General features: G+C 41.9%; 1 protein-coding gene across 1 annotated transcript; it reads right to left on the reverse strand.

The window, feature by feature from the left end:
- Window positions 1-3,749: 3,749 nt before the first annotated feature.
- On the reverse strand, window positions 3,750-10,473 carry LOC125552368 (EPD1-interacting receptor-like cytoplasmic serine/threonine-protein kinase 5A). Its single transcript, XM_048715884.2, has 5 exons — window positions 10,050-10,473; window positions 5,021-5,156; window positions 4,680-4,816; window positions 4,353-4,476; window positions 3,750-4,255 (listed from the first exon to the last, which is right to left on the reverse strand). The coding sequence occupies exons 1-5, from the start codon at window positions 10,425-10,427 to the stop codon at window positions 3,891-3,893; spliced, it is 1,140 nt and encodes a 379-aa protein (XP_048571841.1). The 5' UTR covers window positions 10,428-10,473; the 3' UTR covers window positions 3,750-3,890.
- Window positions 10,474-12,610: the final 2,137 nt, after the last annotated feature.

Genomic DNA, 12,610 nt, shown 5'->3' on the forward strand with positions numbered 1-12,610 from the left:
TGTAGCTGGTCGTGGTTGGGCAAACCGGCAAAGTCACATGTTTAGCATGCACATGCAACTATCGATTCAAGCAAATTGTGTGTTAAGAATGAACATGCATATAAGTCGATGTAGACAAACTGTGTGTCGAAAGTGAACATAGTTAGGGTATCAAAAATGAACAAGGAACTTCCATTCACATAAATAGTTACAAGACGCATAAAAAACATGTTTGGAAGATAAAATGAAAAAAGAGGATGGCTAAATGGACAATAGCTGATTTATTTTTAGTTTTCTAGTGCATTGTTCTTCCAATGTGAAAAAAGGACACACCAGCCCACAACTTTGCTTGCGTTACAAACAGTCCAAAGCGACAAGAAGGAGATAGATCGCGAGAGCTATATCTCGCTTATAGCTTGAGGGTAGAAGCTCTTGCCTGAAGCATCTATAGTAACGGACCGGCCCATTACAACACACTTAAATGAGTAAAAAAAGAGCGTGCGGGGATTGATACTAGGATCTAATGGTTGCTGCATAGCTCTGCTAGCCACTGAGTAGCCATCGGGTTCATGTTAAATTAGTAAGGCGCGACAAACCTGAAAGAAAAGAGACAGTTTTTATTGGTCTTTCGATTTTTTTCACCGGTTTTCTTCGGTTCTTTCTCCGTTTTTATTGAGTTTTTTCCTTTATTTCTTTTTCTTTATTTTTCTTCGGTCTTATTTCTTTCTTTCTTGGTTTTTGCTGCCTTTTTTCCTCTCCTTTTTATTTATCTTATTCAGTTCTGTTTGTTTCTTTTCTCTTTTTTCATCGGTTTTAATTAGTTTCCTCTCAGGTTTCACTGTTTTTCTATTCACAATTTTGGTATACATCTAATTCATTTTTTCTAATACATGATTAAAATTTTCAAATACAAGATTAATATTTATTAAATAAATGGTCAATATTTTTCTATGCACATTTAATATTTTTTAAATGCGTGATTAACATTTTACAAATAACACATTAAATTTTTTTAATCCATGGCAGCTTTTTTCTATACACATTTAGTATTTTCTTGAAGTGCTTGAGTTAACATTATTTAAATACAAGTTTAACATTTTTAGTACATGGTCAACATTTTTTATACATATTAGTTTTTTTAAATGTTCGATGTTTTTTAAAAATATTAACATTTTTTAATACATGTTCAACTTTTTGTCTTTACACATTTAACATATTTTTTAAATGCTTCATTACCATTTTTTCAAATACAAGCTTAACATTTTTGATACATGGTCAACATTTTTTCTATAAACATTTAATATTTTTAAAATTCTTGATTAAAAAATTTCAAATACTTGTTTAACATTTTTTGAAATGCCTAGATTAACATTTTTTAAATACATGATCAACTTTTTTCACACACCTTGTATATTTTTTTCATACATTTTTCATATACATCAGAAACATTTTATCTATACACAATTAAAAAATTCAAATGCTTGGTTAACCTTATTTTGAACTTATCTATGTAAAGAGTTTTGAAAATTTATTTATTTAGAATATTTGAAAGTATAATCAAAAGTACAAAAAGAAAGAAAAAAAGCAAAAAACATGAAAAAGGGACGAGGTTGTGGCCTCCCGTGCGCCTGGGGTGGCCCATCTCGCGCCGACTCGGGGCTTCGACGCTTAGAAGCGACAAAGCGAGGGGAGCTCCTATCCAGCGCTGCAGGCGCCCATTAACGGTCCGGCGCCTGCAGCACTGCTAGCATGGGCCAGCCCACTAGCGTGCTGCCACAGTTTTTTCTTTTATTTTTTTGTTACGAAAATAAAAATATGGAATCAAAAAAGGTTTACATGTTTAAAGAAAAAAAGGTTCATCCATTTGAAAAAAAATCATATCTTTAAAAAAGGTTCATCAATTTTGAAAAAAAGATCATCAATTTGAAAAAAAATCATTCAAATTGAAAAAAAGTTCATCCAATTTAGCAAAAGTTCATTAATTTTTAAAAAAGGTTCATTCAAATTCGAAGAAAGTTCATAGAAATTTTTAAAAAGTACATGTTTTTTTAGAAAAAGTTCATTGAACTGAAATAAAGTTTATAAATCTAAAAAAATTCATCCATTTTCAAAATGATGTTCATCAGATTTAAAAAAAAGTTCATCAATATTAAAAAAAGTTCATCAGTCTGAAAAAGTTATTGAAATTTAAAAATGTTCATCGATATTCAAAAAGTTTATAGAAATTTTAAAAAAAATCGTCAACCAGCGCCTAGATGGGCCGGCCCATTTACGGACGTCACATGCGCCACTTAACATAAATGCACGTTAATTGGCATGGACATCGTTGTGGCATACTAGGGTTCCATCAAAAGTTAAAGTCTTTTTATGGCGGCTTGCAAGGCATTCGATGCCGACGGCGGATCTTCTCCAACACCGTAATATGTCCACTACTCATTTATGCGCCCTGTGTGGGTGTGAGGATTCATGGAGGCATCCCCTGCTGAATTGCACTATGTCAAGATGCATATGGATCTTAGCTGAAAATTCCTTGATGGAAGCAATGAGCCAGAACGAGGATCCTAATGCAAAAAACTGGATATTTGCAATGAATGATATACTATCCCAGAAAGATTTCGTGCTGCTGGTAGTAACGTTATGGGCTGTATGGAAAGCAAGACGAAAGGCAATATATGAAGGAGTTTTTCAGAGTCCACAAGCAACATACCAGTTTATCCAGTCCTACTTAGCGGACTTGAAAACTATCGAGGAACCAGCTGCAGGTAGCGCAAGGACTCATCGGGCCAGCCGATCGCAATGGATCCCCCCTCCGGAAAACTTTTACAAAATAAACGTTGATGCTGCAGTTGCAAACAATCGAGGACGAGGAGTTGCTGTTGCTATTTGCAGAGATCAAGACGGCACTTTCCAGGGGGCATCGGCTATAGTTTTTAAGGGAGTTTGTGATCCTCAAACTCTAGAAGCTCTGGCTGTACGGGAAGCTTTAGCTATTGCTGACGATCTTAATCTTCGACGAGTACTTGTGGCGTCAGACTGCATGGTGGTTTTGGATGATCTCAAGCAAGGAAACAAAGCAAGATATGGTGCTGTTTTACATGAAATCATAGACCATAGCTCTTCTTTCTTAGCGTGTAATTTTTTTTTCATGAGTTTAGGAGCTCGAATTTCGAGACTCACAATTTAGCGAAGTATGTTTTGAGATTAGGGGTGGGCCGCCATGTTTGGTTAGGACACCCCGGCGATCTCTCTTTTGTACCTACAAACATTGGGTCCGGTTAAATAAAGCTTCGCGAGATTGTTTCAAAAAAAAAACTGGCGCCTTTGATGCCAAATAGGAAATGCCACAAGCGAGGTATAGTTGTGCCCGAGATAGATAATCTAGACATAAAAGAAATTAATTAAGTCAGTCAATATAAACACACGGGTCCATACCGGGCACACAGGGGGCAGAAACCGCCGCAACCGCGACACAAGACCAAGCGGCCATGTCTCAAAAAAAAAAAACAAGACCTAGCGGCCTGACAACGAGACACAACAACTAAAAAAAAAAAGACAACGAGACACAGGATGCAGGTACGAACAAAAACAATTTTTTGCACGAATCTTGCAGCTTTAATCGTGTGATGGACAACTTAGATATGACATAACTAAAAATCATCTAGATGAGATTTAGCAAAATTGTTTTTTCATGCATGCTTGTATGATGATCTGGCATCTTAATGTTTGAGAGAAATAAATTATTGGGTATCACCTATTTAATTATATAGGAATTCATTCAATAGAATATTTATTTCTTGGCAAAACAAAATAGAATAATTGTCTTTTGTTCACAGGTAAATAACTTATTTCAATACTGATTATTTTTTGTAGAGAATAGTATGCGTGCTATTACACGACATCATAAGTTGTAGTCATTTGTTCTCCGGTGGTGCGGTGTACACGAACGGTTCTACAACGCCATCATCCATGGCAAGCAACGGCTCCAGGGCCTCCACGACGGCGGACATCTGAGGGCGAGACTTTGGGCTGACGCTCAGGCATCGATATGCCATGGCTGCAGCCTTCTGGGCGGCCAGAGCCGAGTACTGACCGTCCAGGTTTCGGTCTATGGCACGGTCTAGCCGACGGGGTGAGTCATGGAGGAAGTATGGCCGTGCCCACTCGACGAGGCTCTGTTCCCGTGTCGGCCGGTTCTTGTCCACCACCTTTCGCCCCGTCAAAAGCTCCAGCAGCACCACACCAAAACTATACACATCGCTCTTCGTTGTTAGATGACCTAGTAAGAGAAAAAAGACCATTCCACATGTTAAAAATAATGTATATTAACAAACAACTTTGTACAACTTCTGCTTAATTTTATCAAGTCTATGTACCTGTCATGATATACTCTGGTGCAGCGTAGCCCTGTGTGCCCATGACTCGAGTGGAGACATGTGTCTCGTCTCCGTCGGGCCCATCCTTGGCTAGCCCAAAATCAGAAAGCTTTGCTTGGTAATCCTACAAAATTTAAGAAAGTCAATTAACCACTAATTTGCTACAATAGAAAGTAATATAATAATAGTAGTAGTTTGTCACAATCGAAAAAGGGAACTATAGCAAAGAGTTTGCCACGAATGTTGTGATGGTAATGCCCATCTTGCTATTGTCGACTAACTATAGTCATAGTTTGTGACGTGATTACATGAGAGCCAAACGTGTACCGAGTCGAGTAGTATGTTGGAGGTCTTGAAGTCACGATAGATGATGGTCTTGGCAGCGTCATGGAGAAAGGCCAAACCTTTGGCAGCTCCAATGGCGATCTTCAGCCTAGTTGACCACGACAATAATGTTGTGTACCCTGCAGTTTCCCCATTCGCAGAAGCTCGTTAGTTAACCACATGATTGAGCTATGGGTTGGTGGTAGTATCGCTATGTATATTGTTGTTACAAACACATTAACAATTTGACTTTGTTTCAGTGTTAGTCTTCTTATTTGTGTACTTGTAATAAAGATTATTTAGACAAAGAAAAAAAGAACATGAGGTTGTAAAATTTGGCTTACTCTTATAGAGATGCTTCTCTAGGCTGCCTCTCGCCATGAACTCGTAAACGAGGAGTCTGTGCTCATCCTCGCAGCAGTAGCCGATCAGCTTGACCAGGTGTGGATGCCTCAGTTGTCCGAGAAGAACAACTTCAGCCTGCATCACTCCGCCAAAATCATGTGTCCACATTCAGGTCAAATGCAACATTTGTATATTCATTGTACTGGGATAAGAGCTTTGATTAAAAATGTCTCGATGTTTAACATGATTAGTTGACGAAGTTGTTAGAATTTACACGATTCAAACATTGAACAAACTAGATGGAGAGACGATATTTATTAACGAGGTTCAACGAATATTAGATTCCCTAAGCATGATTACAGGCGCTCTCATGTACTAAATTGACATAGTACAGATCGAGAATTAGTCTATCAAGGCCATTAAACGCATATCGATCATCACACTACGGCCGGTCCAAACACCGCTGCCACGGGTGTCTGGATTGTCGCTTTCGTGATCTTGTGTCTTCCCGATCAACTTGGTGCGATCTATTTCGGTTGTCCTGCAACGGCTTGATATGATAGGCATGGTTTACATCTGACCTTCCATATACACAAAAGTTTAATTTTCTCAAAAAGAAGGTTAGAATGCCCGGCCTCTATATCATTGCAATGCACACATCCATCTTTTATTAAAGTTGATACAAGACAACGATGCCAAAAACATCAACAACTTTAGTACAAGACTTAGACAATTATAGTAGACGCATTGTAAGATATGAAATTGACACCTACGACTAAGTCGACTTCTTTCACAACAATGCCTTCATGAAGGGATACCCGCCCTCATGTGCAGCTAGAGACGGCAAGGTCAAAGATTTCCATCTTGATTGCTGAGACCAACCAATGAAATTCATTATAATAGGAAGTACCATGCCTTCAACAAGATATTGACGCAAGTTTGTGGTGGTTAAGTTTGAACAATGAAGGCTAGAACAAGAGCTCACACCCCGGGCAAGAAGCGGTGCTCCAGTCACCATCTTAAAAACGGATATGTAGCCCTATACATGTATTCGACAATAATTTCAACAAACACCACCTGGCGAATATGTCCTTAACCGTCTTGAACTTGTTGTCTTCACTCGAACAAATGTGTATGATTAGACTTGGGTCCTCTCTTGTTTGTTCGCTCGCTCGAGGAGGCTGCTAAGTTCTCCACCTCGGACTTGGTAAACTTGACTGATAATATCGCCACACATGGTTTCTCCTTAGCTCCACCTTCAGCGATGGTTAAATTGTTCTTGGTCCTCTTTCCCTTTATCACAAGGTACTTGTCCTTCTTACTCCTCCTGATCTTCTTGTCTCTGTCCGCCTTGTAGATATAACCATCACAATGATGTTCTCCCAGCAAAATTAGATTTCTCCTAACCCTTGGCATGTGTCTAACATCCTTGAGCACATGTTCAACACAACTTTTGACTCTGTTCTTGATATCTTCAATGCCCATGATGCGGCGAGGCACATCGCTGCCTTGATAGACAACTCTAAAATAACTAGACTTGTAGGAAGTGAAACACTCTTTGTTAAGCGTCACATGATGAGAGATCACTTTGTCTAATATCCACGCTTCAATGGACTGTTCTCTTGAGAGGCTAAGTAGGCCATCAGCAAAATTGTTGAATTTAGATGTTGCCAGACTGGCGGTACCTTCAATCTTTTCCCATGTTGGACACTCCTTCCTTATGTGACCCCCACTCATAGTGATAACACTTTAGACCTTCTTATTTTTTTCGCCTTCTCCTTTTTCCCACCTTGATTGCATCTAACTACCATGCTCATACCTTCAATGCTTCCAGCACCATATCCATGCCATTTCTTCTCGCGTTGATCATATGATAGCAATGACACAGTAATGCCACTTACAATGATGGTATTCTGGCCATGTGTCAGAGTAGTGATGAAGTTTGTGTAGGGCCATGGTAACAAAGTGAGTAGAAATAATGCCACGTCTTCATCCTCCGCTTTGGCATCTACTCGAGATAGACCTGTGAACACCTGGTTGAAGTCATTGATGTTCTTTGTACAGTTTACCACCCCCGCATCTTCAACCCGAATAATTGATGTTTCAAGCTCACTGAGAAGAAGGTGTGACTTGGTATTGTCAGGCCACCACCTCTCAAATGGAGATTACCCCCCCCCCCCCCCCCGCCCCAAAGAAGTGTTGAGGATAAATCTTTGTCTCCATGTCTTCAGTTAATTGTACCATTTATTTCTTTTTATTGCGCTAAAGCTAATTACCTTGCGAGTTGTTCTTCATATAGGGTTCTCACTTAGTTGCGTATCTAAAGATCTTCCTTTATTTGCGCTACCATTAATTTCCAAGGAAAAATACTAAAATTTGTAGTCACTTACTTTACCCCTCTCTAGATCCTTCGAGATTAATGAATTTGAAGAAGGGAGAAGACTCTATCTCCTGGAAGGTACTACCGAACTGAAAAAGAATTTTGTATCTTTTGTCACCCTCATCATAACGTGAAAGAATAAAATTAACACCGAAAGTTTGAATTGTGAGAGTTATAACTACAATGCAGTTTTCTCACCTTTAAACTACGACTCTGTTATAGGAGATGTAACCATCGGAAATACCTGGATTAGCCCACATACTATTTGATGAGTAATTTCCATCTACATTAACCCTAGTGCTTGTTTGGATGAAGCCTATTTTATAGAAAAGTTATAGTAATACAAACTTCAAGGTATTTGGGGTTAAGAAATAATGCAATGACTAAAGTGAAAGTTGTGGTATACCGACTTTTCAGAAATACAATAAAAAACATGTTTTTAGAGAAAAGACATTACACTAATTCTACAATAATGAATCTCAAATTGGCTACCGTAAGAAGCCGAGTAACCAGGTTCCAAGGCAGGAAAGAAGATCAGGTGTCAAAAGAAAAGAATATAAGCTCAACTTGAAACACCAATAGCCTCAACGGATGCATGTCACATATGCTGAATTAAAGTGGTAAGGGCGAGGGAAATAAACATATTTTTATTAAAGGAATACTATCATTTTTTGTGTGAAATAAATATTGTTCGTCTATGCAAAGGTCCTAGCCAGCCACAACATCACCCCACTCCAACACGGAGGGCACCAACCTATGTTAGTAAGAGAAAAACATGTGTAAAATACCGAGCGAAAATATATGATGACCCACCAAATAATAGAAGCACCTTTTGCCGCTGCCCCAAAGATGAAGACACGCGGGGTTCTCTAGCGGGCGCCCACCATGCAGCGAGAGCATGATCCATACCCAAAAAGTTGTGTTTTTGAAAAAACTGGCACTTAAAAAAATTGTAGTACCGACTTTCTTTTTGCTGCAACTTTTAGAATTTGAAACTTTCAAGATTTTAGAACTTCGAGAATTCCAACCTTTTGTATTTTGAACTTTCTGATTTCGGAATTCGAAGTTTGATTTTTTTTACTTCGAAAAACTTGAAATTTTGAAAAAATAAACTTCAATTTTTTAAAAGAAATTACACAAAAGGAAGCTTAACAGAATAGAAAACTCATCCCACACACATGCATCACATGGCTGACCCTCAACACCAGATTGTGAAAGCCAACATGCCGACAACCCGCACACAAGAGCACTCCATGCGTGCTTTGCCCGCACAACCATGTAGGAGTCTGTTCAGATGAAGAGACCATTCCACAGGACAATACTCCTACTAGCTGGCAAGATCCAGAGGAGAGAAACAAGGTCTCGTAATGATGCCTCCGTGGAAGGGAACATGTCCCAAGGATGTTATCGTCGCTAGCCCCGACAATACACCTTCCTCGTGCACCACTACGGCTAAGTTGCCACAACATGTTAAATCAGCCTAGGAGAACCAAGAGGAGTAGACGAAGCCTTGACGACGCATACAAAGTGGGGACATTGCTTAGGGGTGCCACTTTCAATGGACCGATAATACCGGCGAAGGCATTTGCATAGACACCAGCACCCTTGAACAAATGCCACCTCACTTGCTCTCAAGTCTCAACCCTAGTTGTAACCAATGGACGACCACCAATGCACTCCATTGAAAGCATTATGTTCTGCTTCATATTTTTTCACAAGATACACCGGGTTTTCTTCTTGTTAAAAATATGCATGAGACTTGAGTGCCTTTTGTATTAAGATAGGAGAAGGTTTAACATGAGAAACATGCCAGAAGGTCACAAGCTACCATCAGCACCCCCCCCCCCCCCCACACACACAAGTCCTAAGACATATGGTGCAAATCCACCTTTTCCGCATATGCTTCCAGGAAGAGAACTTGGTGTGCTAATCCAATACCAGAGACCGTGAAACGACCAGAGATGGCAGGAAAGCGATCTTCTCAGACACGCGTTTGTTACATTCTAACCAAATGAAGCAGAGAGTAATGACCATCAAGGAATTGACTTCCTTACAATAGGGGGGGCGGCGTCGTGGTACTGCTGAGTCCGCACGTAGAGAGAATACAAGGCACCGTCGTTTGATGGGAAGTAAGATACGGTACCAAATCTCTCACGCAAGCACACACTTCAAAAGCACATGATCAACCTCCTCTGATGCCTAACAACAAAGAGCATAGCATGAGGGTTCGGCAACGGCCTCCTCGCCAGGTAATCCGAAAAAAGACGATTCTTGAGCGCAAGCCTCACCAATACTTTTGATGTCGAGTTGCGTCCCAAGACCCCCATAACTCCATTGCACACTGTGCAAACTCCCCGTCGAAGAGGGAGGCACTCTAGACGGAATGCCCTCACTACTATCATTCTTCATGAGCCGTCATAGGAAGGAGTCCGGGCATAGTCAAAATTGATGAAAGTTTCACATTAGAAGCAAAATTTACACTATAGTGCCAAGCAGGGTAGATTTTTTTAGGGCTAAATAGGGAAGCACATTTTTAAAAACTGTCAAATACGGAATAATTCTCTCAGATGCTTTCAAGTTGCTACTCCTCTAGACAGATGGACCCATATATGAACCAAAAAAAATAAAAAGTAAAATGACTGACTTACCAGCCACTCTTTGTGTCCTTGCGAGCCCTCGAGGTCGAGCAGCTTGACGGCGACTGCCTGCGCGCGCACGCCGGGCTTGAGCCGCTCGTCGACATAGCCCTTGTATACCGGCCCGAACCCGCCCTCGCCGACGAAGTTGCTGGTCGAGAAATCCCGCGTCGCCGTCCGGAGCTCGTCCACCGTGAACGCCTCCACGCCGGACCCCGCAAGCGACACGGGCAGATCCTCCGGCGACGGTGTCACGCCGGTGCCTGTCTTAAGGCCGTCGTCGTTAGGCAGCGGCGCCGGCCTGGGCGGTCGGGGGTCGTCGCTGGCGTGGTCGCGGTGGGAGCTGAAGCAGCCGAGGCCCAACAATGCGCTCCACGATGTCTTCCCCATGCGCTGTGCGTGCGTGTGCCCGTGGCCAACGGCTTAGAATACATTGTTGGCTGGGGCGGGTGCGGGTTGATAATAATACTCCAGTCAAGGGAATTGTAGGAGTGGTTGTTGTTGTCATCGACATCAATCAAGGGAATTGTTTGGTTTGGTTCGGTTGGGGGAGAGTAGAGTATAGTAGCTAGCCAGGTTGGCTTTTGACCCCGGGGGGAGAATGAATGATCCAGCTTGCACACCTGACCTTAGGTCGGCATGCCCATCCCAAACTAAGCTAGAAGCCTATTATTACATTGGTTGTTTTTCTTTTGAGACTACAACGATGACTAATTCTTCATTGAGCGGGAGGAAGAGTCAATGTGCAGGGATTGCAAACTTGACGGATGGTGATGCAACCACCAAATTCTTCGGGATGAGGACTATCTAATGCTTTAGTTCACTATATGCACCTCCAATATTCAGTGGCTCAACTCTGCCAACTTCGTGTTCTTGCCCAAAAAGGAGGGTGCGGAGGGCATCTCGGACTATCAGCCCATCAGCCTTATCCATGACTTCGATAAAATAATCACCTATGTCCTCTTCATACGCTTGCTCTCCAACAGCCAAAGTGCCTTCATCAAGAGGAGCAGCATCGACGGCAATTTCATGTATGTTCGGAATTTTGCCGGAAGGCTCCACAAATGCAAGACCCCCGCCCTCCTTTTCAAGCTTGACATCGAGAAGGCTTTTGACTCGATCAAGTAGGAGTATATTCTTGACCTCCTTGGCGACTGGGGTTCCCCGCAAAATTTTGGAATTGGATTGCCACTCTGTTATCCTCATCATCATCATGTATTCTTCTCGATGGGCTGCCCGGTCCCCCTATCAAGCATGGACATGGTCTTAGGCAGGGGGATCCCCTCTCCCCCCTCCTTTTGTCCTTGCGATCGACCCCCTGCTTAAAATCCTGGGCTTGGCAACTCGAAAAGGTCTTCCTCATAAGATTTGCGGGCGTGGGGCAATGGTGCGAACCTCTCTATATGCAGACGACGCTGCGGTCTTTGTGGCTCCTATTAGGAGGGAATTGTCAACCTTTCCTCCATCTTGGGTGGAATTGGGGAGGTGACGGGGTTATGCACCAATTTCAAAAGATCTCGGTTGTGCCAATTCGATGCAATCTTCCAAATCTTAACCGTATACTACAAGGGGTGCCGACAACGAGAGCTTCTTTCCCAATAAAATACCTAGGCCTGCCACTTTCGATATGGCAACTCAAGATGGTTGATTTCCAATATTTTGAAGATAAAGCGGCCGACAAAATGGTCACTCGAGAAGGTTAAAAAATCACCACCATCGGGCGTACGACCCTAGCCAAATCGGTCATCTCCTCTCAAGCGTTGTACTCCACCAGGGAGAGGCGTCCCACAACGGTAGATCTGGACTCGGCTAAGACCATTCTGAGATCGCAAACCTTGAACCCCCCATGGATCTGGAGGTGGATGCCGGGGACAACCCACATACGTGATCCTGTGACTGCTTGCCACAACCGAAGGCTACTCATCCTCCCGGTGCATGAGTGTCTTGGCGCTGATCCCTTGATGTCACGATGTAGCCAGCAGTTGCCACCCGACTGCGGCCAAGCAACAACGGGACCGATCTGCCGTTCGACGAGCCTCGAGGAATAGGCCACCATGGGAGAGGAGCGTGCCGCCGGGAGGGAGCGCCGCGTACAGGTGGGCAAGCCCCACCACCACCGCGGCAGGCATTACGGCGGCACGGGTGGCACCGATGAGGCGCCGCTCTGGATCCCTCGGGTCGCTCCTCCTGAGTGACACATGAGTTGGTTAAAAAGAAGTTTATGCATGCGTGGGTATTCCCCTCTTTACGAAAAACTAAAATCAAACTTTAAAATGGCAAGTGGGGTGTTAAAAATTAGGGGGGAATTTCACTTCCCTAGCCCGTGCACCAACTACGGACGTACACAACTTTTTAAAAATATCATTGGATTTAAGAAAAAGGTCATCGATTTTGAAAAAAAGTTAATCAATTTGGAAAAAGTCATCGAATTTTAAAAAGTTCACCAATTTTAAAAAATATTTTATTATTTTGAAAAAAAGTTCATCAAAATTTTAAAAAGTTCATAGACTTTTGAAATAAGTTCATCAATTTTGAAGAATAGTTCATCAAATTTGAAAAAAAGTGCACCAATT

The sequence above is a fragment of the Triticum urartu genome, chromosome 4A (assembly GCF_056163025.1).
Source record: "Triticum urartu cultivar PI428250 chromosome 4A, HENAU_Tu73, whole genome shotgun sequence".
Taxonomy (NCBI): Eukaryota; Viridiplantae; Streptophyta; class Magnoliopsida; order Poales; family Poaceae; genus Triticum; species Triticum urartu.

Bases quoted from the DNA above. Each gene is read 5' to 3' on its own strand.
- LOC125552368 (XM_048715884.2), bottom strand. From the start codon at position 10,427: ATGGGGAAGACATCGTGGAGCGCATTGTTGGGCCTCGGCTGCTTCAGC. The intron at 5,157-10,049 runs GTAAGTCAGTCA...GGAGTGATGCAG, and splicing joins AAGGACACAAAGAGTGGCTG to GCTGAAGTTGTTCTTCTCGG. The intron at 4,477-4,679 runs GTACACGTTTGG...TAAATTTTGTAG, and splicing joins CCAACATACTACTCGACTCG to GATTACCAAGCAAAGCTTTC.